General features: G+C 48.8%; 1 protein-coding gene across 1 annotated transcript in view; it reads left to right on the forward strand.

Annotated features, from left to right (window-relative positions):
- The window catches only part of PRKCQ (protein kinase C theta), a 131,320-nt gene that overhangs the window by 101,892 nt on the left and 2,165 nt on the right, over positions 1–27,263 (forward strand). The window contains exons 13-16 of the mRNA XM_072954996.1: positions 5,507–5,598; positions 7,567–7,629; positions 9,887–10,025; positions 18,522–18,710. Coding sequence (XP_072811097.1) covers positions 5,507–5,598; positions 7,567–7,629; positions 9,887–10,025; positions 18,522–18,710 — 483 coding nt within the window. The remainder of the gene's footprint in view (positions 1–5,506; positions 5,599–7,566; positions 7,630–9,886; positions 10,026–18,521; positions 18,711–27,263) is intronic.

Here is a 27,263-nt window from a genome sequence, read left to right on the forward strand (position 1 = left end):
AACTGACTGTACTTTAATAAAATATAAATATAAAGAAAAAAATAAATAAGAAATAAAGCAGTTAGGTACCTCGAGACACAGAGCCCGATTAGAATAACCAGCGTAAGCAGGACGGAGCCCCCGACCAGTTTTGTGACCTTCTTCGGGGTGTCACGGTGGGCCCGCATGAACCGAGCCGTAACACACACCTCCTTGGAAGAACTTTCAAAGGGAAGGCTCGTCTGTGTTCCTTTCACTTTACTTCAAATATGCATTATTTCTGGACAAAGATTTCTCTTAACAATCTTGTACACTACAGCGTCCTCTTACAGATATGAATTTTATCATCTGGGAAGCACCACGTGGGTCTTGTAATGCACTCCGTGACCATAGTGTGTTCGTATCCTACCTTCCCCCAAGAAAAAGGAAAAGAAATGAAACGTATGGTGACAAAAATCAGGGCGTCTTAGGCTAGGAAAGGGGAATTTCGTCCAGCGCCTCACCACCGATCCTTCTCGTTTGTCGGAGGCTGAGGCCCAGGGAGGGTGGGATTCACCTGGTCACACCGCTAGTTAGCGGCACACGGAAATGAGAATGTGGACAAAGTCTGTTTCCAGGGGGCACCCCCATCCCCCAACAGCATTACAGCTTCGAGGCTTACTCCCCTGGAAGAGTCATTCTCATCAGTTAATGTGTCAGCAGCATAAAGAGAGGTCTGTATTCTGGTGACGTGGGTCACAAGCCACATTCCCCTCGCTCGCCTGTTTGCCTTTCTCTCAGCTCTGGATGGAACAGAGTGAAGACACAGTTGTTTACCTACTTTATATACAGTTGTCAGCATTTGCAAATCTCCAACTCCCAATGTATCCCTTCCCACCCCCTTCCCCCGCTGGTGACCCTGTTTGTTTTCTATGGCTGTGAGTCTACAAGTTTCTACTGTACAGCACAGGGAACTATATTCAACATCCTGTAGTAACTTACGATCAAAAAGAAAACGAAAATGAACGTACGTCTGTTCCTTTATGACTGAAGTTCTTTTCCATTGATCTTGTGGTCGTCTCTTTCACCAGTGCTGCCAGTGTCTTGATTACTGTAGATTTATAGTAAGTCCTGCAATCTGACAGTGTCAGTCCTTCAACTTGATTCTTCAAAATTTTGCGACCTACCCTGAATCTTTTGCCTCTGCGCCAGGTAAACTTCAGAATCAGTTTGCCGATCCCCACCAAGTAACTCACTGGGGTTTGGGTTGGCATGTGCTAAATCTGTAGGTCAAGCTTGGCAGAACTGACATCTTGGCAATATAATACTGTCTTCCTGTTTATGAACCTGGAGTCTCTCTCCACGTGTTTCGTTCTGTTGGGATCTGTTTCTTTCTGACTGGCTTTTCCATTGCCTCCTATCATGACAACCGCGACCGGTCAAGCAGTGTGTGCTGAGGGCCAGCCCTAAGCACGCCTTCTGCATGCATCACCCCACTGAATGCTCATGACAAACCTATGAAGCAGGGCTGTTACTCCTACGATTTTACAAGGGGAGGATTCAACTGCACAGAGGAACCCGGAACTCGGGTCTGCGTAAGGGCAAAGCCTGTGGTCCTAACGGTTGCCTTGAGTCTCGCCCTCCTGGGTGTGGCTCTTCCAGATCCAATCCAGAGGGTCTTTCTTTCTGACGCCCTTGGTCGTCCCTGCAGGGTTCCTTCGGCTCTGAGTACTTTTTCCCCATCCATGTAGGAAAGTTTGAGTCTATTATAGGTTTACTTTTTAAGACTGGGGTTTGGGATTCAACTTGTAAAAGGTTTATCCATCCTTCAAAATGTGATCCTCAAAACCCAGACCCCAGGGCTGCCCTGTTTATGTGCGCAAATGTTTATGCTGATTTCATCACAGACCCATCTCACTGGGCCCAGAGTGGACCCAGCCGTTCCCTGGAGGAATGGCATCTCGAGACTTCCAAACAGCTATCGGAACCCCCTCGAAGCGGGCAGGGATCCTCAGAACAACACCCACTCACCACAGGGATAGTGGGTTCCCCATCCTGCCCGCCCAAGCGGGACCTCCAGGCATGGACTGCCCTCCTCCCCCTTAAGCCCGCATTTTCACTGGTATTCACCCAAACCAAAGGCTTACACTGAAGCAGAATTCCACCGTAAATAACCAAAGACAATCAAAGGGATTAATACAAACATGAGAACTGGAACAGACTTTTGAAAGACTGCGGAGCCATAAAATCTTGTAGTAGAATTAAGCGTGGCATCCATCTGCATTTCCTCTTTTGGAAAAATGTCCATTTCTTCTGCCCATATTTTAAACAGGTTGTCCATTTGCTTTTTGACTGAAGTGCAGTTGATTGTACATGTTTATTAGTTTCTGGTGCACAGCAAGGATGGCCTTGGATGGCATCATGCTGAGTGAAATAAGTCAGACAGAGAGAGACAAATGCTGTAATTTATCACTTACATGTGCTGTCAGACTAGTGAATGGAACAGAAAAGAAACAGACTCAGATGTAGAGAAGTGACCACTGGGGCAGGGGGAGGGGCAAGACGGAGGTGGAGGAGGAAGAGGTACCGAGTGTCAGGTACAAAATAAGCTACAAGGATGTGCTGTGCAACACGGGGACTAGAGCCAATATTTACAATAACTATAAATGGAAAACATTTTTTAATTTTAAGATTGTGGGTCACCATATTATATACCTGTAACATATAATGTTGTACACCAACTATACTTCAATTTTAAAAATATTGTAAAATAAATACATAAATAAAGGAAAACAAAGAAAAAAATCAACTCAGACACCATCGCCACCATCGCCTCAGTCACTCCCCACCCTACTCTCCCCACAGAAAACAAGTGGCCTTCAGGGACCAAACAGATCATAAAAACTAGTGAAAGGGGCTGGACCAAGATGCCAGGACAGCTCGGGCTTCTGAAGGGGCAGCCATCACGCCCTCCAAAGGCTTCTGATGTTTCAAGAGAAGGCCAAAATCCAGATTTTTATGTTTGGATTTCTAAATATTTTGTTTCTAAATAAATGTTTTGTTTCTAAATAAAAAAAAAAAAGAAGAATTAAGTGTGGCACCTAACATGCTGTACATCCCACTGCTGTGTAATCACTAGTCCTGCGGCAGCGCGGTCCTTTGGGGATGCCCATGGTAGCAAGCATTGGTCCCACCCTGTGCTTTCTTATGTTCTCATCCACTGCACAGTCCAGCCCTGCTAGGTGCAGAGTCTGATTTAGACACGGGAACTGATGGGACCACTGTAGAGGTTAGGGTTACCCTTCTCCCTGGAGTCACCTTCCCCCACTTTCTCCAAGTCCAAACTGACCATCTGCAAGTTCCGAAATGTCAGCCCTTACAGGAGTTAGTAAGCATCCTTATGCTTAAAAGGACCCTCCCCTCTGAGCGCTGTGATAAACCGTCTTACTTGACGCTTTCTCACCTTTCGTTCTCCTGAGCACTTAGGAGATGCCATGGCTGTGAGGACAGGCCGTCACAGTTTGGGGTAAAACGGTGAAGGTGAGAAGCTGTCCCTACTGAATCATGAGAACAAGAGTTCGTGAGGTGTGTTAACGAGGAAGCAGCGTGTGCCCGCGGGGCAAGGGGCTGACCTCAAATTACACCAGAAATATCCATGTTAAGTTGGGGTTTATGCCAGCGGAGAGTTTTGGCCTTTCCACCAGAGGAAGGGTGGGCTCCAGTGAAGGACACATGGTGCCAGTGACTTAGATCCGAGATCCACTTTGGGGAAAGTAGGACATTTACCTTCACCAGTTGAGAGAGTTGCCCCAGTACTTGGTTTCCCAGTTCTGGGGAGGCCCGGCCTCAGTGCCGAGGGCGGGCAGTGGGTGTCACTGTCGGGCCAGAAGACAGTTTCCCCCGTCACCTCGTATGCCCCAGGGCCTCTCGGTTAGCCTCACATCAAAACTTAAAGGTTAGTTCTGTTAAAAAGTCACCCAGGTGAGGTTTTCAGGCGCAAATTCATGCACAGACACGCCAACCTTCTCCACACTAAACAGATGACTCATTCTGTGGTTCCTGAGGACTCTCGAAATCGGGGTGCTCACAGCTCCTAGGTGTCCTCTCTGAGGACACATGGTCCCACCTAGTGGAGGAGCTCGGGCTCCCAGGAAGTCACCACCTCTGAGACGCTGACCACAACCTGAAGGCCACTCAGCCTTGCTTCCGGCGGCTGCCATCCAGGGGCCCCGGCTCCAGTAACACGCATGGCGTCCTGCCCGGAGAGACACGCTGGCTCTAAGCTGGGGCAGGCCACAGGTGACATCGGGGCTGGCGAGAAGGCAGACTAGACCTGACTGTGGGCTCCCTGAAGGCAGGGCTGCTGCGTCTCGTCTTTGGTGGGTGGGGCAGGCACGGGCGCCCCACCCGCACTCTGGCAGAGTGTGTTCCCGACTGCTGCCGAGTGCCGCAGGGCTCAGTGCCTTCAAGGCCCCTGGAGTCAGAGCCCCCGACATGTGCTCTGCGCACCGTCCTCTGCACTGTCAACGTCGTACGTACACAGTTAACACCCAGCAGGTGCCCGACACCCTCGCACTGTCTGGTGGGCGAGTCCAGTTGGTCCCTTCCACGTGCTCTGCCCCACCTGCCGGATCACAGCATCCTAGCAAGCGTGTCACACACAGCTCCCAGGCTCCCCGGGCCCCTTGGCGTTCAGACTGCTACAGATCAGCTAAGTTCTCTTGCCAGTCTGTTTTTTTTGTTGACGTCTAGTTAGTGTGCAATGTTGTCTTTGTTTCTGGTGTACAGCAGTCATTCAGTTATATACATACTCCTTTTCATATTCTTTTCCGTTACGGTTTATTATAGGATATTGAGTCTAGTTCCCTGTGCAACACAGTAGGGCCTTGTTGTTTATCTATTTTATATATAGTGGTTTGTATCTGCTAATCCCAAACTCCTAATTTATCCCTCCCCCACCCCTTTCCCCTTTGGTGACCGTACGTTTGTTTTCTATGTCTGTGAGTCTGTTTCTGTTTTATAATTAAGTTTATTTGTATCATTTGTTTAGATGCCACAAAAAAAAATCATGGTATTTGTCTTTCTCTGACTTACTTCACTTAGTATGATCGTCTCTAGGTCCACCCAGGTTGCTGCAGATGGCATGCTTTCATTCTCTTTTATGGCTGAGTAACACCCCATTGTGTGTGTGTGTGTGTGTGTGTATATATATGCCACATCTTCTTTATCCAGTCATCTGTGGATGGACACTTAGGCTGTTTCCACGTCTTGCCTGTTGTAAACAGTGCTGCTGTGATTGCTGGGGTGAATGTGTCTTTTCAAATTTGAGCTTTCTCCAGATAGATGCCCAGGAGTGGGATTGCTGGATCATATGGTAAGTCTGTTTTCGTTTGTTAAGGAACTTCTGTACTGTTGGCAGCCTTTTTGTAAGGGATTTCAAATCAGAATTGGATCCTCTGAAATAATGAATCTACTGAAAAAGTAATCCTTGCTTGCTTTTTCTTTTCTTAAAGAAGCTAAAAGTTGGGGTTGCTGTGTTTTTCCCCAGGAAAACCTCTTTTTCGTGATGGAGTACCTCAACGGGGGAGACCTGATGTACCACATCCAGAGCTGCCACAAGTTCGATCTCTGCAGAGCAACGTAAGAGCCCACGCAGGGCTGGGTCCCCCGTCCCCGTCGGGCACTGAGGACCCACAGTGCCCAGAGGGTGCTCTTCCCACCTGGCCGTTTTCCTGTTTCCTCGCTCAGCGAGCCTAAACCCCAGGGGGCCAGGTGACCCCAGGACACATCAAATGAGGCAACTGTCTTCCCAGCCTGAGAAGCTTGAACTCAAGCCGGTTTTGCTTCATTTGTCTGTTTTCAAATCAACTACTTAGTTTCTTAAGGAACCACCCCAATTCATCCGGCTTCTAAAGAATCTGCCCCAGGAGCAGTATTTGCCCTCTGAATAGAAGTCAGAGGGAACACACGTTGTGAAGGGGGTCATGGGCTGGAGACTTGTAATGGGAGGCTCTGTGTGAAGGCGGAAAGCATTTGGCCTTGGGGGCTGGAGAATTAGGAGACAGGAAGAGGCACATTCATTCTCTCTCTCTCTCTCTCTCCCTCCCTCTCCCTCTCCCTCTCCCTCTCCCTCTCCCTCTCCCTCTCTCTCTCTCTCGACTAAATCTTTACCTTCTTTGGCATCAAGCTAGACGCAGGCAAAAGCGAGCAGGCAGAGCTTACGAGGTGGGACAGCAGCTGGGTCCTACAGAACCCCCTCGGCCCGGCCCCCCGTGGGCCCTCTTTCCTGAGTAATCAAACCGCTGGTGACATTCAAAAGCCAGAAAACCCTGCCTCCGGGTACACTTACAAGTGCGGTGCACACTGGCCCCTTGGCTGTGTGCTCAGCAGTCTTTCACTCCCCCCGACGGACCTTGGGGGGGTGCTCGGCTGTTCCACCAGCTCCTACGGAAACCTGGGCTGAAACGGCTGTTTTGTGGAGCCCAGGGGACAGCATGCCACTGATCCCGTTGGCTCCAGGAACCATCAGCCAAGTGCCCAGAGGCAGTTTTATGGGATTTCTGCAGCAAATCATGGGCACCTTCCTGCTAGAAAGGACTGTCTCCACCTCCCGTCCCCTCCCGCTCTGTGAGGCGTGAAGGCCGTCACAGACACACATGTGTATCTGTCCTCACTGCCTCCCAGGAGGGGTCTTTGCATTCTTCTGAGACCCGGCAGACCTCACCTGCAGGAAGTTCTCCCTTCGGTCTGACTTTAATCCCAGTTGTGATGCTGGGAACTCACTTGCTTTGAGTCTGTCACCACTGAAGGTGGAGAAGCCAGGTTTCACCTCCCAGCTGCTAATGCAGGCATACCTCGTTTTATTGCACGTCACCTGCTTGTGCTTGGGAAATACTTCAGGGTTTTTTATTTGTTTTTTTACAAATTGACGGTTTGTGGCAACCCTGTGTTGTCAGATGGTGGTTAGCAATAAAGCATTTTTTAAATTAAGGTATGTACTGGTTTTTTTTAGACATTCAGACGATTGCATATTTCACAGACTGCAGTGTAGTGTTGACATAACTTTTATCTGCACTGGGAAACCAAAAACCATCCGTGACTCCCTTTATTGCAGTGGTCTGCACCCGGACGCACGGCATCGCCGAGGTCCGCCTGTATTTTCTCCTCCCCCTCAGGCTGCATTTCCTACCCTTGAACGGGTCAGGTCTATGTGGAATGGCCCTGCACATGGGTCTAAGGGGTCCAAGGAGATTTTAAGATAAAAGGGAAAATTATTTCCCTATTGCATTGTTACATTTAGTGTTTATGTTTTATTAGCCAAAAAAAAATGACAGCTTGAGCATACTTTAAAATATAAGGGTCCGCACTGGATGCAGGAAGGACCAAAGACGCCAGCTGTGTCATCCTCCCAGGGCTGAAGCTGGACGTGTACAACGGATGACGGATAACATCTTCCTTTTAATTCAGCAAAGCTGCACGTGTGCAAAACTGCCTGTGTACGTGTGTGCAGCAGAGTGCTGCCCAGAGTGCTCGCTTGCACAAAGGGGGGGGGGGGTCTGGTTTTCTGCTAAACATTCATGTTGAAACCTTGGTTTTTCCTTCCCGCAGGTTTTATGCTGCTGAAATCATTCTCGGTCTGCAGTTCCTTCATTCCAAGGGAATCGTCTACAGGTAAATCTCACTCCTCAGAGACAGGTGCCGGGGCGCCCAGATTTCCTGGTCCGGGTGATTTAACCGCTGTGCTTGAGTGACGCGAGGTGGTCAGTGTGCCTTGGTGGCAGGAAGTTCCACACTCAGGCATCCTGCCCACGGTGACAGCATGGATGTGACTACTGTCAACCAAGGGAGAAATTCCAGTCTCAGGCGGAGTGGAGCTCTGACCTTGTTTTGTTCTTTATTCCGACCCTCTTATCCTCACTCTCGCCTCTGCCTCATTTCCTTCCATTACTCTTTCCCTTTGCCGTCTCTCCGTCGCTCCCTCTCTTCTGTCTCCTTTGTAGCTCTTGTTCTTGTCCGGATTTGCTCTTTGAATGTCCTCCTTTTGGGCTGGGGGAGCAGGGGAGTTCCTCCTCGAACACTCAGACACACCTGCGGAGAGCCACACGCCCACACCGTGTCGAAGTGCACAGGACGCCACGCACGCCCTCTTCCACGAGCGGATGTCTGTCCGGAACCCGTTGTCCACCATCATCTCACATCCTTAGAGTCAAGCTACTGTACTGCGGCCGCCTTAATTTCTCAAAGCACAGCTGACCTCTGCCGAGCGTCCACATCTTCAAAAGCTTAGCTATCTGGTTCCTGCCTCACTGCAGATCAAGGGGAGAGTTACATGGAACAAAGAGACAGGGTGCTGGTTGGGTGGCTGCAGGCCCGCGTGGTAACCACGGTGAGGAGGGACAGCTGAGAACCTGACGTGAAGGGAAGAGGCAGGATGACCTGAAGGCACTGTGCCAACTTCACAGATAAGTCACCAGAGGCCCAGAGAGGGGCTGATCGGCTCGGCTGAGCTGAGCGGTAAGACTTGCGTTTGGAAGTGGGCTCTTCTGGCTCCCCCTCTGCCTCCTCCAAATGGAAAAGCTTTGCTTATGTTCACCACACAATGGAAATAAAGGCTTCCACTGAATCCTCCTCGCACCTGATGCCTGATGCGCTGCCCCAGGGGAGGCAGGTGCTTCCCAGAGCCACGCCAGGTGACCTGGGCCCTGAAGTTCCTTGCTGGCATCCTGTGAGCTGTGTGAGGCGCAGTGGACACTCTGGCCTTTGGGTCCTGTGTCTCTTCTAGTTTGAATCCCTCTGCCCTCAGCCCTTCCTTCCCCTCGTGGGGCCGGCTCTGCACGGCAGGCCTGTGGACCTTCCCTATTCTGACTTAGATCTCTCAACACTTCAGTGACCTTGTCTCCAGCTCACCTGGCCCACTTCAGAGGGTGGGCTGAGAGCTGGACAGGCAGCTTGTTAACCTGAAGCCTAGAGAACACTTATTTTTAGAACTGGCTACAATGTACCCTTGGCAGTCACAGCGGACTCTGGATATCATAGCAGGATTGGTTCACTGCAAAAGGCTGGGTGAGCTTGGTTTAAGGGACTGTAAAAGAGGGTAAAGCTTTAATTTGCATCCATGTGCGCTGGGACAGACTGCATAAGCTGAAGAGGCTTTATTTTCCATGTGATAAATATGAAAAACAAGAGTATTTCCAGATCAAAGAACTGTTGTGAGAATCAAATGATAAAATGCATGTGAGATAAATTCTAATATTAGATGTTACGTTCATTATTCTGGATATCTGGCTCCCTAGTGATGACCTCAAAACCAAACTTCAGCCAAATTCCTAGGAACATATGTATGTGGCTATAAATGAGGCAAGTAAGTTTGATGTAGCAGAAACTCAAAATGCTACCAACGTTGCGCTGAATGTGGGTTAGGAAGTGGACCTGGGTAGGGGCCACAATGTTGGAGAGTGAAAACCATGCCAATGAGGAATAAAGTTCCTCCGCTTGGTCAGGAAAAGACAAGCAGAACCTTGGTGTCATTTTTCAAATACTCAGAAGATCATGCGTGGGAAAGCAAGCATCCTGCTCCGCCATTCCTACGAGAGATACTGACCGAGCTCTGGGGACGGGCCACGTGCCGCACTGGGCGTGGAAGACACAGAGCTCTGTCAGAGCCAGGCCCAGACACAGCGGACCTGGGCCAAGAAAGACCGTGGGTCCAGAGCAGAGATGCTGATCGAGTAGGAAAAGACGGAGGAGAAGCAGCTGAGCCTACGAGCCGAGTTGTACATGGAAGGACGGGGTTGAGAGGAGGGGGGAGGACCAGCAAAGCACCCCCTCGAGACCCTTCAGGCCACGATGGGACACGCACCACCCCTCACGTGGCGGTTCCATTTTAACAAAACTATTTGTTCAAGTGAGATTTTGCTTTGTTTTCCAGAGACCTGAAGCTGGACAATATCCTGTTAGATAAAGACGGACACATCAAAATAGCGGACTTCGGGATGTGCAAGGAGAACATGGTAGGAGATGCCAGGACCAACACTTTCTGCGGGACCCCCGACTACATCGCCCCGGAGGTAGGCCGTGCTGCTCCGGCCCATCCCCCTCGGCACGCCCCCAGCCGGCACCGCTGCCTCTTGCTCCCCTGAAAACCAGGAGACTTTAGAGCATTTTGTTCCAGGATGTGTATTTGTTTTCCCTTTTATCTGACACATGCGGCTGCACGGAGGTGTTTTATGGGAGGGGGCGGGGGGGTACCCTGCTAATGTCATCACGTGTCCAGGGCTCAGGCGACTCGGCGTGTCCTGTCCATCACGCCGCCCCCACCCCCCAGCCTTAAAATACATTCACTGTGCCCAGACCAGGCAGAGGAGACAAGAACCAGGCGGGCACGGGGCGGGCTCGCAGGCGTCCACCCGAGTCAGCCCAGGGCTCTCACTGGGGACCAGTGAAACCGAGACTGCGGTTTGCACGCTGCCACTGGGGAGGCTGCTGGGGTCTCGTGGACCCACACGCCCTCTTCTGTAAAAGGGGAAGACTCCTGTCCTGTGTTGCTGGGTCACATGGGAGAGCCTGTGAAAGTTAACACAAAACCCAAGCCATCGCGCTCGCGTTCGGAGCCCCTGGCAGAACAGCGCATGCTCGGAAGGCGCCCCGCCCCCCCGCCCCGCCCCCGCCGGGGAGACCAGCCCCCTCCCCGCTTGGCCCTCCCCGCGGCACCAGCTTACCGCCCTTGGCTTTTTGTCTTTGACTCTCTCTCCTCTGTGCGACCATCGCTCTAACGTCAGGAGCTGTTTCTTATTCACGTTTTTAAAACTTTGTATTTTGGAATAATTGCGGATCCACCACACGTCGCCCAAGGTAGTGCCCCGCACCCGCCGTCCGCGGTTTGCCCCGCGGGCCCCCTTGCAGGCTGGGGGCCAGACGCGAAGCCCGGGCGCTGCCGCCGGCGCGGGGCGCTCAGCTCTGGCCCAGCCCCCACCCTGGGCGTAGGGCCGCGTGCCCTTACACCCACTTTTATATCCAAGGACCAGTGCAAGGCTCAGCGCATGCCGGTGCTGACAGACACCTTTTCAAAGAACGAGCAAACAACAGACGTGCGAATGGGAGCGGTGATGGAACTCTGATTTTCTGGGCAGAATAAGTTCAGCAGCAAAGCCCTGTCATTGCCCAAGCAGCTGTGGCACCGTCGGCCTGAGAGGCAGGAGGCTCGGCGCTCTGCGTATGCGCTGAATTTTGACTTCACCTTGGCTAAATGCAAGATCGGGCTCTGGTCAGCAAGAAGCCAGGGCCTTCAGCTGCCCTGTTTACAGAAGGCTTACACCATACCCTGTCCCTGGCGGCCCTTCCTTCCTGGTCTGTTTCCTTCTGCATCTCCCAGAAGTTAGCTTCACAGACCCACTTCTCTCTGCATCTTCAAGCCTGCGTGCCTTCACGCAGCTCCATCCTTGGTCCGCCTCTCCTCCTCCTGGACACTCTCCATGAGCAGCCGTTTCTGTGGCTAGGATCTCAACTGCAGAATCAGTACAGCCATCCCAGACTGCTTGCTCCAGACCTGCATGTCCATGTTCCTGCCTGAGATCGCCCACTCACCGTCACAGGCCATTCAAGCCCAGCAGGTCCCACCCAAGGCCGATTTCTGTGTTGAAATTGCTCCCCCCACCACCCCGCCCACGTACACATCAGTCCATCCCTTCATCTCGCCAGAAAACTAGTTCTCCCAAATCCAAACACCAAAACCTTCTAAATTGAGACCTCAGAACTTTTCACGTCTGTTCGACACCCCTAGTGTAGTGACAAAGACACTCCGCTGATTCTTTCTTGAGCCTCACATTGAATCCCTTGGAGATTAATTCAGTGCTCCTCCAACCGCCCTCCACACACACACACACTTGCCGTTGCTGCCCTAACTCCAGGCCCCCAGCATCTCTGGTCCAGAGCCCGGTGGTACCTTCTCCCCAGTTTCCTCTCCATCGCCGCCCAACCGCCATGCATCCTCTTTACTTATTTTCAACCTTTCTGATCATGCTCCCTCATCAGTTAAAAAAGCATCCTGAACATATGTATATTAATTAAATTTATCACCAACCAATCTAGTCCGTGTTAGAAAGCATGTGGAAAACGGAACAGGCCCAACTTAAGATGAAATGAATCATCCTAAATAACTAAGTTTCATTCTATTAATGGTTCATTTTATGCCTTTTTAAAATAACGAGGCTCAGTCATTTTTTTAAACCTTAATTGAACCCTATGCTTCTGGCACTCAAAGATCAGATTCATTGCCTTCAATTCCTGGTTTTATGGGAGCATAGCTGGAAAAGACGGCTCAGAAAAGGCGTACTGTAAGACAGGCGCTACCATGTGTACCTAGGCAGGGTTCACGGTTGACGGTAGTGGATGTAAGTCCAGAATTCGCAACGGTGTTTTTGATACACTTGATTCACTGAGATCAGCGTTGTTTCCAGCCTCTCTGGGATGTGACGAAGACTGGTCCCCGGAGTGAGAGGCCTCACATGGCCATTTTCTCACGCTCCTTACATGTTTGCGTTACTGAGCGCCGTCTCCAGTCCAAGCCTTTTTGCAGATAACTTGCTAAGGACTTGCCATTTTGCGAAAATGAGTTTCGTTAAAACAGAACCCACGGACCCCCTTAACCGGGCACGCGACACAAAAGACCAACAAGTAATCACAGCAGGAGTGACGCACCTTCTGAGCTGCTGAAAACGAACGCCCCAGCCCCCCAACCCCTCCCTCGGGAAAGCCAGTCGCCGTTCAGATCTCTAAACGAGGGCCCCAGTGTCACTCAGATTTTTTTTTAACTTGCATAAATACAGGTTCTAATGTTTTCTTCCCATGTCTCGTCACACCGTCTGGTGGGCCCTGGGGGTGCCTGCCCTGTTCTGAAGGCCACCACCTCACCAGATTTACCCGTCTAACGGGAAGACCTATCACGGCTTTGAAATCTTCAGGTGGTCCCTGTGATCAGCTGCGTACAAGCCAAAATCCTGAGCCAAGGTCTTAGTAACACATCGCGAGACGTCCATCCTGCCTGCATCTCTCACGCTCCTTCACCGTCCACTCTGCGGTTTTCCCCACTTCTAAACAAGCTTGTCCCTAAAGACGCTTCTGGCTTCTTGGAATAATCAGCTGTTCCCACTTCTGCGCACTGTGTCTGTGCTGTGTCTCCTCCACACAGCAAACGTGTTACCCGGTTCACCCATGATCTGAATTTCGCAGTTAGCGACTGTGTTATCCATCTTAACATCTTGTCTCCTCCTGACAGCTCAGAGCAGCCACCACCTGTTCCCTGAAGAAAAGCCCACCCCATGTACCCACCTCTGAACGTGTGCTGCCTTTCCCCACTGCTGAGCCTTTTTATACGATAAATCTCTCTAGCCTCTCCCTCCTCTGCCCACCAAAATCCTACCCACTTTCAAAGCTCCGCTCACATACCATCTCCTTTGTGAAATTCTTCCTTTATCTCATTGACTGCCCCATTACCCTCTCCCCGGGGACCTCAAAGATGTGGGCAGAGAACCCAAAACACAAAAGTAAATGCCTTTCAGAGCAGCATCAGGAAGGCTGCACAAAAAGCAGACCGTGCTCCCCAAAACTGGGGAGTAGTGTCCCCAGTCCATGGTCCTGAGAGCTTCCCGGAAGCCCTGTGCCTCCCTGTGCCCTGTGATTGCAGGACCAAGGGTCCAGCGTGTAGCTGGACGGAGGTTGATGCTCATTTTGACAAAGAATAAGGAAATAGATAGGGAGACACCCTACCTTTTGGGGGGGGCAGTTTTCAGGGGTTAATTGGGGTTTATTTATTTTTTAATGGAGGCACTGGGGATTGAACCCAGGACCTCCTGCTTGCTAGGCACACACTCTACCACTGAGCTACACCCGCCCCCGAGACACCCTCCTTTTAGTCACACCAGCCTCTTAGTAAACCACATGGGATTTCAATACACAGAAGCAGCTCCCTGGCCTGAGCAGGAGTCACTGGGAAACCAGCCCCACAGAGGCCGTGGCGGTCCCTTGGTTTTCTAGCGACTCTGACCCCACTGTGCACGTAACACGGTGAGCCCCGTGCAGACTTCAGCCCCCTCGCTCCGAGAGGCAGACGGAATTGCAGGTCTCACTGTAAGAACGGGGGACTCTGACATGAAGCGGTAACATCGTTACTATCCGAGCGATGAGAGTAAAGATGGGCGGGAACAGGACCAAAGGTGACACGGCCATCAGAAAGCACCAGGGGCTGAGACAAAAAGGGCAACTCCAGCCAGAGTTTCTCCCCGTTTCTTTAGAAACACAGACTAGGGTGAGCAGGACCAGGTTGGATCGGGACGACACATACCCTTCCTGGGTCCAGCCACCACCCTTTGCTAAACAGGGATGGCAGGACCTGCTCCTGGGGTCCTTACAAATAACCCACGTGAAGTGCGGGCAGCACCAGGACACTGGGCAGACATCTGCAGGCATTCCGTTCGTACAGTGTGTGACTGAGTGTGAGTCTGCATTTGCTGCTTCCTCCTAACTGCAGGCTGAAATTCTTCATTCACATCACCTAGCCTTGGAAGACTAAATTTCCACCACAGCTGTCTCCTGTCCCCCAAATTTCTTTCCGTTTGTCCAACCAAATGAACTTGTTTACCGCTAGGCAATGCTCAGAGCAGTTTCTGGTCGCCGTAGGCTCCCCCTTGTGGCACGTCCTGGGCATTGCATGGGAGCTGGGCCCCACTTAAGGCGACTTCACCAGCACTAAGAGTGTGCCGTGTGTGGACCTTTATTTTCTGTGGCATTCCCCCCAGGTCTACGCTTAGACTATTTCTTGAGGCTCAGTTTATTTTTCCCTAAACTTGAAAATTAACTTTTGTATTCAAATATTGAGCAAAGGCCAGCTGATAGCGCTTTTATGCTGGAAGCCATCAGCAGATTGCGAAATCCTGTCTGCAGCTTGATCTTTATTTTCACAAGCATCTCTCTGGATGAACCGGCACCCATTTTTATAGAAAAGAGTCACTTCCAGAAGATGAAGCACCTTGTCTTTCCTGCTTTTCACTGGAAAGTCACAACTGCCTAGTCATAAGCAGGCCACATGGCATCACCCTTTCCACAGATGAGGCAGGAGGGGTTAGGAGTCTGCCCAAGACCACACGGCAGGGTGGAGGCCATCTGTAGGACTGCGGCGTTCTGTGCGGTCATCACAACGTGGTGGTGGTGGTGTCTCTCACTCCAAGGACAGGCCTGGGGTGGGGTAGGGGCCAGAGATGGTCACTGCATCCAGAAGTCCAACAGCACCAGGACAGGCAGTCCTCTCCCAGTCTTGGGCTGGCTGGAACTGTCGTGTCATTTTCCTTTCCTAAGGCCATCAGTGCTGCAAGTCTGCCATTCATCCCAAAGGCCCATTTAAGAGGTTTGCAAATGTTAGCCACTACCTATAAAAATAGATTGTTTTTAAGTTTCTTTTGTATAGCACAGGGAACTATGTTCAATATCTTGTAATAACCTTCAATGGAAAGAAGTATGAAAATGAATATATATGTGTATATATATGCATGACTGGGACACTGGGCTGTACACCAGAAATGGACACACTGTAATTGACTACTTCAATTTAAAAAAAAAAAAGGAAGGGGAGAAATCCCATTTTGAATAAGGAATGCTAATAGTAAGATGACCTATGTGTGCATGCGTGTGTGTGTGAAGCATACACATGTGCTCACACAGGTGCACTGAGCTAAGCCTTAAATTGCAAGATGGAAAGGATGTCCATCCTGAAAGGGTCCCAGTCTTGCTTTTCAGATTTGGTCCTTCAGTCCTATTATCCCTTCCCTGTTTTGTTTTGGATAATAAAGGAGTTTTGCCCGTAGCCTACCTGGGAGCAAGAATCATGAAAAACGAGGATTTTTCGCCTCTTCTCCATTTGACAAATTGCTATTATGCTCCTACTAAGTACTGGGATTCGGGGGGGGTTGGTTTTTGAGGGGGCTCTTAGGGGACATAATTAGGTTTATTTTATTTTTCATTTTATTTACTTATTTATTTAATGGAGGTACCAGGGATTGAACCCAGGACCTCACACGTGCTAGGCGTGCACTCTACCAGTGAGCTATACCCTCCCCCCCAGTACTGGTTTTAATTGTAAAATATACAGACCATAAAATATACCATCTTAACCACTTTTAAGAGTACAGTTCAGTGGCATTAAATAGGTCCACATAGTTGTGTGGCCAGCCTCCAGGACTGTTCATCCTGTGCAGCTGGAACTCTGTGCAAATAGCTGCTCATTTCCCCCAAACCCTGGCAAGCATCTTCCACTCTGTCTGTGAACCTGACCCTCCAGACCCCTCACACAAGTGGAATCATACAGTATTTGTCTTTCTGTGTCTGGCTTATTTCACTTTGCACGATGTCCTCAGGGTTTATCCACATTGTAGCCTGTGTCAGAATTTCCTTCCTTGTTAAGGCTGAATAATTTTCAGCTATGTGGAAGGACCCCGTTTAGTTTATTCATCCATCCACTCATCCATCGAAGGGCCCTGTGTACCATTTTGGAGAAGGTCACCGCCTGGTTTGCTGAGATGACAAGCATTGAACAGAGCGACATGTACACTATCTTCCAACGATAAACAAGGAAGTTGCTGAAAGGCCAGAATTCAAAGCCGTTTCTGCCAGGAAATTGGACAGAAATCTCTGTAAATGTTAGGTGGGGGCAGGGAGGGAAAAGCTCGGTGGTAGAGTGCACACTTAGCATGTGCGAGGTCCTGGGTTCAGTCCCCAGTGCCTCCATTAAAATAAGTACATGATGAGCATTTTTTCATGTGCCTATTGGCCATTAGTGTGTCTTTATTGGAGAATTGCTTGTTAAGGTCTTCTGCCCATTTTGAGGTTGGGTTGTTTGTTTTTTTAATTATTAAGTTGTATGAGCTGTTTATATATTCTGAAAATTAAGCCCTTGTCAGTCTCATCACCTCACACCAGTCAGAATGGCCATCATTCAAAAGTCCACAAATGATAAATGCTGGGGAGGCTGTGGAGAAAAGGGAACACTCCAACACTGCTGGTGGGGATATCTGGTGCAGTCACTGTGGAAAACAGTATGGAGATTACTCAAAAGACTAAAAATAGAGTTACTACATGATCCAGCAATCCCACTCCTGAGCATATATCCCAAGGGAACTCTAATTCGAAAAGATATGGGCACCCCAATGTTCATAGCAGCACTATTTACAATAGCCAAGACATGGAAACAGCCTAAATGTTCATCTATAGATGACTGATTAAAGAAGCTGTGGTATGTTTATACAATGGAATATTACTCAGCCATAAAAAATAAAATAACCCCATTTGCAGCAACATGGATGGACCTGGAGATTGTCACTCTAAGTGAAGTCAGCCAGAAAGAAAAATACCATATGATATCACTTATATGTGGAATCTTAAAAAAAAAGATTAATGAACTTATTTACAAAACAGAAATAGATTCACAGACACAGAAAACAAACTTATGGTTACCAGGGGAGGAGGAGGGAGGAAGGGATAAACTGGGAGTTCAAGATTTGCAGATACTAACTGCCATATGTAAAATAAACAAGTTCTACCATAGAGCACAGGGAACTATAGTCAGTATCTTGTAGTGACCTCTGATGAAAACGAATACATGTATGTATGTGTATGACTGAACGATTATGCTGCACACCACAAATGGACACAACATTGTAAACTGACTATACTTGAATAAAACAAATAAATATAACTGCATAAATACATAAAAACCTAATTACCTCCCCCCCAAAAAACAACAACAAAAATGAGTTAGGTGGGATTCCAGACCTCAAATGCACTTCCCTGAAGGACAGACCAGACTCGGAACACTGCTCTCAAGCTGTGCATCGCCCTTGGAGATCTGATTTCTGGGTCGGAACAGCTCAACATCCTAGTCTCTCTGGGCATAGTCACACAATTTGACTCTTTGTAACCATGACCAGTTAGGTTTAAGGGGTAGACTGGGCCAGGTGACCTCTTTGGATGTTTGATTCGCGGCAGAAACCTTCTGCAAAGACTCAGGACCACAGAGCCCATAAAACACGTGGGTTCAGTTGAGACGTTCACCTCAGAGGCACTGACGGGCGCAAACACCAGCTGTCTTAGGTCTGAGTCTACCTCCCACCACAGATGGGAAAACGAGGGCTGACGGCACAGTTCTGCTGGTTTGCTGACAGCCAGAGGAAAAGCAGAGATTGACACTCAAAAGTTTGCTGTTTCATCACTGCCCACTCCTTTCTATCCAATCGTTAGCTTAGTTTTCAGTGTAATCATTGTTATTTTGTAATAACCTTTAATGAAAAAAGAATATGAAAATGAATATATGTCTACATATGCATGACTGAGACGTGGTGCTGTGCACCAGAAACTGACACATTGTAACTGACTGTACCTCAACTGAGAAAAAACAAAACAAAGCTGATGGGGCCTGCCATGGCCCTCAGTTACTTCCTGGGTGGTCTTAAGAAGTTCACGCAGGGTTTTCAGGTCAACCTCGCTTTTACTCATTACGTCTCTTGCCTTTGGTCCCGCAGATCCTGCTGGGCCAGAAATACAACCATTCCGTGGACTGGTGGTCCTTCGGAGTCCTCCTGTATGAGATGCTCATCGGCCAGTCGCCTTTCCACGGGCAGGACGAGGAGGAGCTCTTCCACTCCATCCGCATGGACAGCCCCTTCTACCCACGATGGCTCGAGAAGGAGGCCAAGGACCTCCTGGTGAAGGTAAGACGGGAAGTCAAGGATGCTTCCTTGAGGTTAGGGTTAGGTTTTCTGACCAGTGCTCGCATTCAGTCGTTAGATTCTGACTCACACGCGAGAGTCAACATAATTATATTGAACCGCATTTAAAGGGGATGCTCGCTGTCTTTTTTAACTGAGGCACCAACGGGATGAATTTCAAAATGAGTATAGGACAAACCCTCACGTGCATCATGTACAAAAGAGACGCCTGGGAACCAGTTCCGTGACTCCTGAATGGCCTCACTTGGAGATGTAATTGGTCTGTTGAATGAATGCCAATTTTTGGCTGAAAACTCAGCTTGTTTCCCATAGTCCCTGTTCCATCTATCTCAGCCCACCTGAAACCATAAAGTTCCCAGAAGAAAAGAAAGGCCACAACCTCGCTGACATCAGTCTTAAGTGATGTTTTAGGGGATCCGACTCCAAAAGGAAAGAAAAGCAAAAGACAAACAAATGGGGCTCTGCCCGTGAAAAAGCTTCCACACAGCAAATAAAATGATCGAAGTGAGATCTACCAAGCGGGGGAAGACGCTTGCAGATCGTGTGTCTGATAAGGGGTTAATATCCAATATATGTAAATAACTCATGCAAATCAACAGCTAACATCTCATTTAAAAATGGACAAGAAGATCTAAGTAGGTATTTTTCTCAAAGTAATAGACATCTTTCTCAAAGAAGGCGCACAGGCGGCCAGCCAACAGGCACGTGAAAAGGTGTAACATCGCTAATTTTCAGGGACATGCAAGTCAAAGCCACAATGAGACAAACCACCTCACACCTGCCTGGATGGCTGTTATTGAAAAGACCAGGAATAACAAATGTTGGCGAGGACGTGGAGCAATGGGAGCCCCCGTGTGCTTTGGGGGGAGTGTAAACTGGTGAAGCCGCCGTGGGAAACAGCATGGAGGTTCCTTCCTGCCCCATTCCCTCCCTGTGCTCACGGGAACCACTGATGTATTGTTCACTCTGAAACCTTGAGAATGCAGGCTCTTGGCAGCAATCTCCAGAGTTTACCATCAAAGCAGGAGTCGGAACCCTGCCCATGACAGCCCAGGATCAATTAAGAATCGGCGTCCAGGGCTACAAATGTAAACCAGCTTTGGAGACTCACTGGCTGGGAGCCGGGAGCCCCCGGGCGGACCCACGCAGAGGAACAAGGAGCACCTGGGAGCCATCATGAACAATTTAGACTTAAAGCAAGGTCCCAATTTACCTTTTTCGCGGATGCAAAACACCATGTACAGCGTGAGTGTAACAAGTCGTGAAAAATGAACGTCTTGCCAATACAACACGCTAATTACACATCGTAACAAGCGGCTGCATTTCCTAAGCTGTCCCAGCAACCGTGTGGACCAGAGAGACCTGCAGGAGTGACCGAGACGCCAGCAAATCTAAAGTGCACGGGGAATGCAGGTGTTTTAAACAAACAGGGTTTGGATTTCCGGCAACTCATCTCAGCTGGGTTAAAGAAGAATCATTTACAAAAAGAGTCTGTAACCTTGCTTTTATCACGGAAAGGGGCCTGGGGTAAGATCTTTCAACATTAGACACTATTGGTAGATTTGAAATACAAACTTAGATTACCCGGCCCATCTTTTTTCACTAATCTTTTTTTCTCATGAAGAACTACTCGGAATTGAATGTAAAGGGCAAAATACACGTCCGTCTCTCTCATACAGCTGTCGGCTTGCAACGCTGAGGCCACTGCGGGGTTCCCCCCGAGGCATCAGTATCTCGAATCTGAGGTGCTGACAAAGCGCATGGGAGACCCAGCCCAAGGTTTATTGTATTTAAAAATCTGCATCCATTCCCCTCAGCTGAGGGACCCAGACAAGCCATGAGCTTGGAAGACTCCTCAAACGGCCAATTAAATTCACTTTTAATGACTGAACAAAACACGCACAGAACGAAAGTTAATTTCAAAATTAACCAGTTGTAAAAAAGAAAAAAAAAAACAGATGACAACAGTAGAAATAAGTTAGCGGGACTGGAATGCGAGCATGTTGTTTCCGTAAAGGCAGCCTCGGCCCGTGGCGCTGGCCGCCGTCCCGCACCTGGCCCTCGGAGGCCCTGGCTGCAGGACGTCAGCCGGCGCCGGCTGCCGTAACAGAACACCACGGGGGGGACTTAAACAGGGGTGTGTTTACTCACCGTCGTGGGGGCCGGCAGTGCAACTCAGGGTGCAGGGCGGCTTCCTGCAGGGAGCCCTCCTGGCTTGCAGGCGACTGCTTCCCGGCCGCCAGCGCGCGGCGTGCGCGCTCGGGAGGACGGAGCCACCCCCCGTGGCCCGGTGTGACCTCACGCACCCTCCCCCTGGGGGCGAGGGAGTCGGTACTCGGGCTTCAGGAGACACAGTTCCATCCACAGCCCGAGGGCTGCCCTGAGAAGGCCTGGACCGCCCAAATCTACCAGGAAAAGGAAATGAGGGCAGAGCCTGTGGGGCCGGGAGGCCCCGGAGCGCGGCTGCCTCCGCCCGCATGCAGAGCTGAACAGCCAGGCCTCGCACACCTGAGCCCGCCTACGCGGCCGGGTTGCTCCCCGCAGGCACCGGCTGAGGGCGGGGTGGGGCCCAGCTGGAGGGCATCGAAGCACGTCTGCGGAAGGACGCCGGAGCGGTGGTTTCCAAGGAGAGAGAGGCAGCCCCGGGGAAAGGGCTCCCCCCAGCTACAGGAGGACGGATGCCAAGTGGCGTGTGTGGAATATTACTCAGCAATGAAAAGGCCGGAACTGTGGCTTCACAGAACAGCGTGGATGGACCATAAGGGCATTAAGCAGAGTGAGAAAAAAAAAAGCCAGTCTCTAAAGGTCACTTCCCGCTGAGTCTAATTACGTAACAGTCTTTAAAGGACAACACTGGGGAGAGGGAAGGCAGATCCGTGGTTGCCGGGGGTTAGGAATCGTGGGGATGGGGGAGTGAGTACGAGGTGGGGGGGCCCAAGGGAGGTCTTTGCCGTGATAGGGCGGTTCTGTTTCCCGCTTGCCCTGGTGGGTAGCCAGCCCCACATAGGTGACAAGATGCTGCAGAGCAAGACAGACGCACACTGTCAGTGCTAGTCTCCTGGTCCTGATGCCGCAGGATCATCACAGATGGCGTGAGGGTCAGGGAAACTGGGTGAAAGGCACACAGGACATGTCTCTACTGTCTTTTCACCCTCCTGTGACTCTGTGTATGGTCTGATTATCTGCGTTCCCTCCCAGCGCCCCCCACCCCCAGAAAATCTTCCGTCGAAATCTAACCTCCAACATGATGGTTATAGGAGATGAGGCCTTTGGGAGGTAATTAGGTTTAGGTGAGATCTTGAAGGCAGGGCCATCAAGATGGTGTTAATGCCCTTATGAAAAAGGGGAAAGAGAGAGCTCTCCTTCCAAACACATGCGCCAAGGAAAGGCCATCGACAAGCCAGGAAGAGACGTCTGCCCGGGAACTGACCACGTCAGCACCTTGATCTTGGACTTCAGAACTATGAGAAATGAATGTCTGCCATTTAAGCCTCCTGGTCTGTGGCATTTTGTAATAGCTGTCCAAGCAGACTAAGGCAGTATAATTGTTTCAAAATGAAAAGCTTAAAAGCAAAACTAAACCTAAGGCTAAATACTGGAAAATACAAAAAAAAAAAAAAAAAGAATGTTACCTGCAGAGTTTCAGAGGCAGGAATAAAGATTTACTGTGAGAGCAGAAAGTGAGTTTGGTGAATAGAGCAGAAATCAAGACAATTGAGGACGAAGACGGGGAGGAAAAAGGACTAGTTGGTGAAAGAGGTTTTAAATCCATGTGGAAAATTCTGGACTTATTCCTTCCCATGTGAGTGAATAAAAATTCTCTGTTCTTGTCCATGAAGAAGAAAGTTCTCCCATGTTCTAGGAGCAGGGCTGATAAAAATCAGTTTCCATCATGCAATTTTCTTTTTTTTTTTTAATGTTGTTTTACTGGGTGGATGATTAGGTGTATTTATTTATTTTTTAATGGCGGGACTGGGGATTGAACCCAGGACCTCGTGCCTGCTAGGCGTGTGCTCTGCCACTGAGCTGTCCCCTCCCTCCTCCACCACGCAGTTTTCTGACTGTGAGACTGGCTTCTAGTGTCATCTCTGCGCCTCTTTTGCTCTGTAATTTTGATCCAACAGCCCCCACATTCTTGAGCTCCCTTTTCTGAAAAAAAATCAAAAGTAGTACCATCTCTGGGAAACTTCCTCAAAGGAATTATACATAATGTGAAACCCAGAAGCAATGGGTCCTTTGGAAAAGCTAAACAACACAGCATGTAATGACATCTGTAAGTGTAGTGGTGTCGGTACCAGACTCCATCCTCTGTCGCCCTCAGAGGACCTGGATTCATGTAGTGCACTGAGCAAATGCACATCAGGAATTACAGCTGGAAAGAATACCACACACAAAATGAAGACGACCTACTGAAAGGGAGAGAATATTTGCAAATGATATGACCAGTAGGGAGCTAATATCCAACATATACAAACAGCTCATACAACTCAACACCAAAGAAAGAACAACCCAGTTTAAAAAATGGGCAGAAGAACTGAATAGACATTTTTCCAAAGAGGAAATGAAGAGGTCAACAGACACATGAAAAGATGCTGAACATCACTAATCGGGGAAGTGCCAGTCAAAACCACAGCGTCACCTCCCACCTGTCACAATGGCCACATCAAAAAGAACACAAACAGCAAATGTTGGAGAAGACATGGAGAACAGGGAACCCCTGCACACTGTTGGTGGGAATGTAAATTGGTGCAGCCAAGGTGGAAAACAGTATGTAAAACCAGGCTTACCCAATGACCCAGGAATCCCACTCCTGGGTACATATCCAGAAAAGACAAAAGCGCTAATTCAAAATATATGAGCACCTCCTAAGTGTTCTTAGAAATGATGAACAGTACACGTTTGTAAATTTTTTAAAGTGAGATATATTGTATGTATGTATTTATATGCAGTATATTGTATAATATGTATTTATATGCAATATACTTATTGTATATGTGCAAATTGTAACAATTCTACCTAATAAAACTGAAAAATGAAAAAATAGTATAATCCCCCCAAAAAATGTGAGCACCCCAGTGTTCATAGCAGCACTATTTATAGTAGCCAAGACATGAAAGCAACATAAATGTCCACCAACAGATGAATAAAGAAAATGTGATATATATATATATGTATATATATATAATGGAATACTACTCAGCCATAAAAAAGAATGAAATTTTGCCATTTGCAGCAGCATGGATGGACTCAGTGGGCATTACACTAAATGAAATAAGTAAGAGAAAGACAAATATTACATGACACCACTTATATGTAGAATATAAAAAAATATAACAAACCAGGGAATATAACAAAAAAAGAAGCACACTCACAAATACAGAGAACAAACAAGTGGCTAACAGTGGGGAGGGGGAGGGGCAAACCACCGGGTGTCAGACAGGCTCAGGGATGGATGAACAACACGGGGAATGCAGCCAATATTTTGTAATAACTGTAAATGGAAAGCAAGCTTTTAAAAATGTATAAAAATTTTAAAAAATTAAGAGTTACAGCTGGGACGCTGCTGACCAGTTGACAGTTGCCAAAGACATGCCCCTTTCTTCCTCATTTATTCACCCAGGATGTCCTGTCCCTTTGTTTGGAAAATGATGGAAAACTAATGATCTCAAACAGAAATAGCCCCTCCCTTTTGTAGAAAGATTCATCTGAGGAGGGACTAAAGAGGGAGGAAAGATTCCAGTGGCGGGTGGGCGGACGGAGTCCATCCACAGCCACCAAGCACTGCTCTCTGGCCCAGAGAGTCGAATAAATTTAAACAAACTCCAGCTGCATCCTGGCCATTGATGTAAGAGTTGTGCTTTTTCCTCTAAACATGAACCACACCTCAGACGGCTTTTATGGACAAAGTCAAGTCTTTCTTCATGAACATTGATTCTTTTGGTGCAGCCTCTCAGCGGCAGAGCCAACGACCTCCTGTAAGGTCACCAAGCATCGCCAGGACCGGGGGGGGGGGGGGTGACCTGCTACAAGGCAGAAAAGATGATACTTTTCTGTGCAAAACTAGAAAGAATTTTGAGTCTTGAAGCTGGAGATCATATTATCTTGTCATTATACATTTTATCTTTAAAGAATTATTTTTTAATTTCAGAAGTATACATACCAGGCTCAGAAGGTGCTTTGTCATGATCCTCTTGGAACAAATGGCTTATGTTCCTGAAAAAATTAATGGAAAACCGAGCATGTGTGCCCTTGGCCTGAGGCGGTTACTTCTAACCATTCCCTGAAGCATTTCACTCTAGCCACGTGAGGCTGGGTTTGGGCGTATTCTTGTAGCTCTCACCCCGTCTCTCTAATCTTGTTTCATCCAAACGCCCTTCAGAAGTGGAAGTCAGTCATTTACCAGGATCATTTCAAGGGAAGGGAGATGGGGCAAGCCACTTATTCCTTCTGCTTCTAAAAAAAAAAGCCAATCTGCTTTTCTATCTGTTGACTCTTGCTGGTGTCTTGAGTCTACAGAAAAATGTGTGTTACTGCGAACTTTTCTATGTGCGGAAAACCAGAGGCTAACAGAAGATGGAGAGTGAAGACATGTAATCTGGAGAAACTAAAGGGGGAAGATGGCTTACTCACACGGTCCACAGAATGTACTGACGGTTGTGTTTATGCAAGGCTCAGGGCTGGATTCTGCAAGAAACAGAACAGAAGTGGTGCCTGCCTTAAACTCTAGCGGGGAAGGCAGTCTTTGAGCATAAATGCATATACAGTGTGCTCATTCCTCTCCTGGAGGGGAGACGGCCTGTGGAGCACAGGGGAGAGACCGTCCAGCTGCAGAGGAGGAAGGGGCTGCTGGTCATTCAGGCGCTCCTGCTGGCTGGACCTGGGGTCTTGAGCAGCTTGCTTAGCTACTCTGAGCCTTGGCTTCCTCAGCTGACAATTAGGATCAAATGCCTGCTTTTTTTTTATTCTTATTTTTAATTGAAGTATAGTTGACTTATAATGTTAGTTTCAGCAAACGAGTTAGTACAGCAAAACGAGTTTGGGACCAACAGACACACATTACTGTATATAAAATAAACAGCAAGGACCTACTGCATAGCACAGGGAACTGTATGCAGTTTCTTGTCATGAGCCATAATGGAAAAGAAACTAAAAATATACATGTATGTATTATGCATGTATGTGTATGACTGAATCGCTTTGCTGTACACCGAAACTAACATTGTAAATCAACTGCACTTCAACAGTACCCGCTTTTATAATCAGTCTTTAAAATCAGGATGGTCTAGCACAAGACCTGACTCTCAAGGGACGCTGGGTGGGAAGGAGGGGGTGTAACCAACCACGTGACAAGGAACATGACCTGACGGGGAAGGAGAGCTCACCGAGAATGGAGGCGATCAAAGAAGGCTTCACGGAGAAGAGAGGGGGTTAGCTGAACCCTGCAAGGTGGTCAGGACGTAAGGGGGAGCAGAGAGAAGCAGGCGTGGATTAAGGCAAGTCCTTGCAAGATGGAAGTGTCCTTGGTGAAGTGAAGAGATAGGAAAGGCAGGTGGCGTATTCAGTGAGTGGACATGTCTGGACAGAAGAGAGGGTCACAGTGGACTCAAAGGATGACCGTCAGCATTACAGAGAGCCTGGAAGGCCAGCCTCGGGGCTCAGGGGGGTGTCAGGACGGGGGCATAAAGATCACCTTGTCTGACCCTTCATTTTTCAGGTGAGAAAATTGAGACTCAGAAAACTGGCCCCACGCCACTGGGTCATAAGCCTCTCAGATGACAGTCTCGTGTTGCTTCCACCGTGCAGTGGTTTTTCTATGGGGGTTCTTCAGAACCCCCAGTTTCCACAGAGGGGCCTCAGCGACCGCCGGATAGTGGAGGGGAGAGGGCCAGGCCAGCAGTTGACCACCTGGCTGTGTTAGGTGGCTGCATGGGTGTGTCACGCGGGCTTTTAAGAAGAGGCTCTTAAAACGAATACACGTATGTGTATGCGTGACTGGGACACCGCGCTGCACGCCAGACGTTGACACGTCGTAACTGATGGTCCCTCAATAAAAGTTCCGTTAATTTAAAAATTTAAAAAAGAAGAGGCTCTTAATCAAATAAAAGAAAAAAATCTCCACTTTGCTGCAGCACGTTAGTTAGTTAGTTGGTTAGTTAGTGATTGCAGAGCAGAGGGAGCTTTTAAAGATTTTCAGGTAGTGAGATAAATAAGGAAAGCCGTGTTTCAAGACCGGTAGGCTGGCAGCACGCAGCCTCTTCTCATTAGCGGTATAAAGCCGAGAGGTCCCTGGGTGCAAACGGAGGCCAAGTTCTGCCAGAACTTCATGGAAAAATCTCCTCAGGTGACCTGGCTTCTGTTTTCAAGACCCATAGCCTCCTTATGACACCCTGTAAGTATGAGTAAACATCTAGCTAATTAAAGAAAAAGGGTAACTCCTCCAGACCCCCAGGAGACCCAAGACTTTTCTAGCTCGCATATCTGGACTCTCCTCACTCCTTAAAGCCCTTGACGTGTTTTGTTTAAGTTTGAAGAGTT

The sequence above is a fragment of the Vicugna pacos genome, chromosome 35 (assembly GCF_048564905.1).
Source record: "Vicugna pacos chromosome 35, VicPac4, whole genome shotgun sequence".
Classification (NCBI taxonomy): Eukaryota; Metazoa; Chordata; class Mammalia; order Artiodactyla; family Camelidae; genus Vicugna; species Vicugna pacos.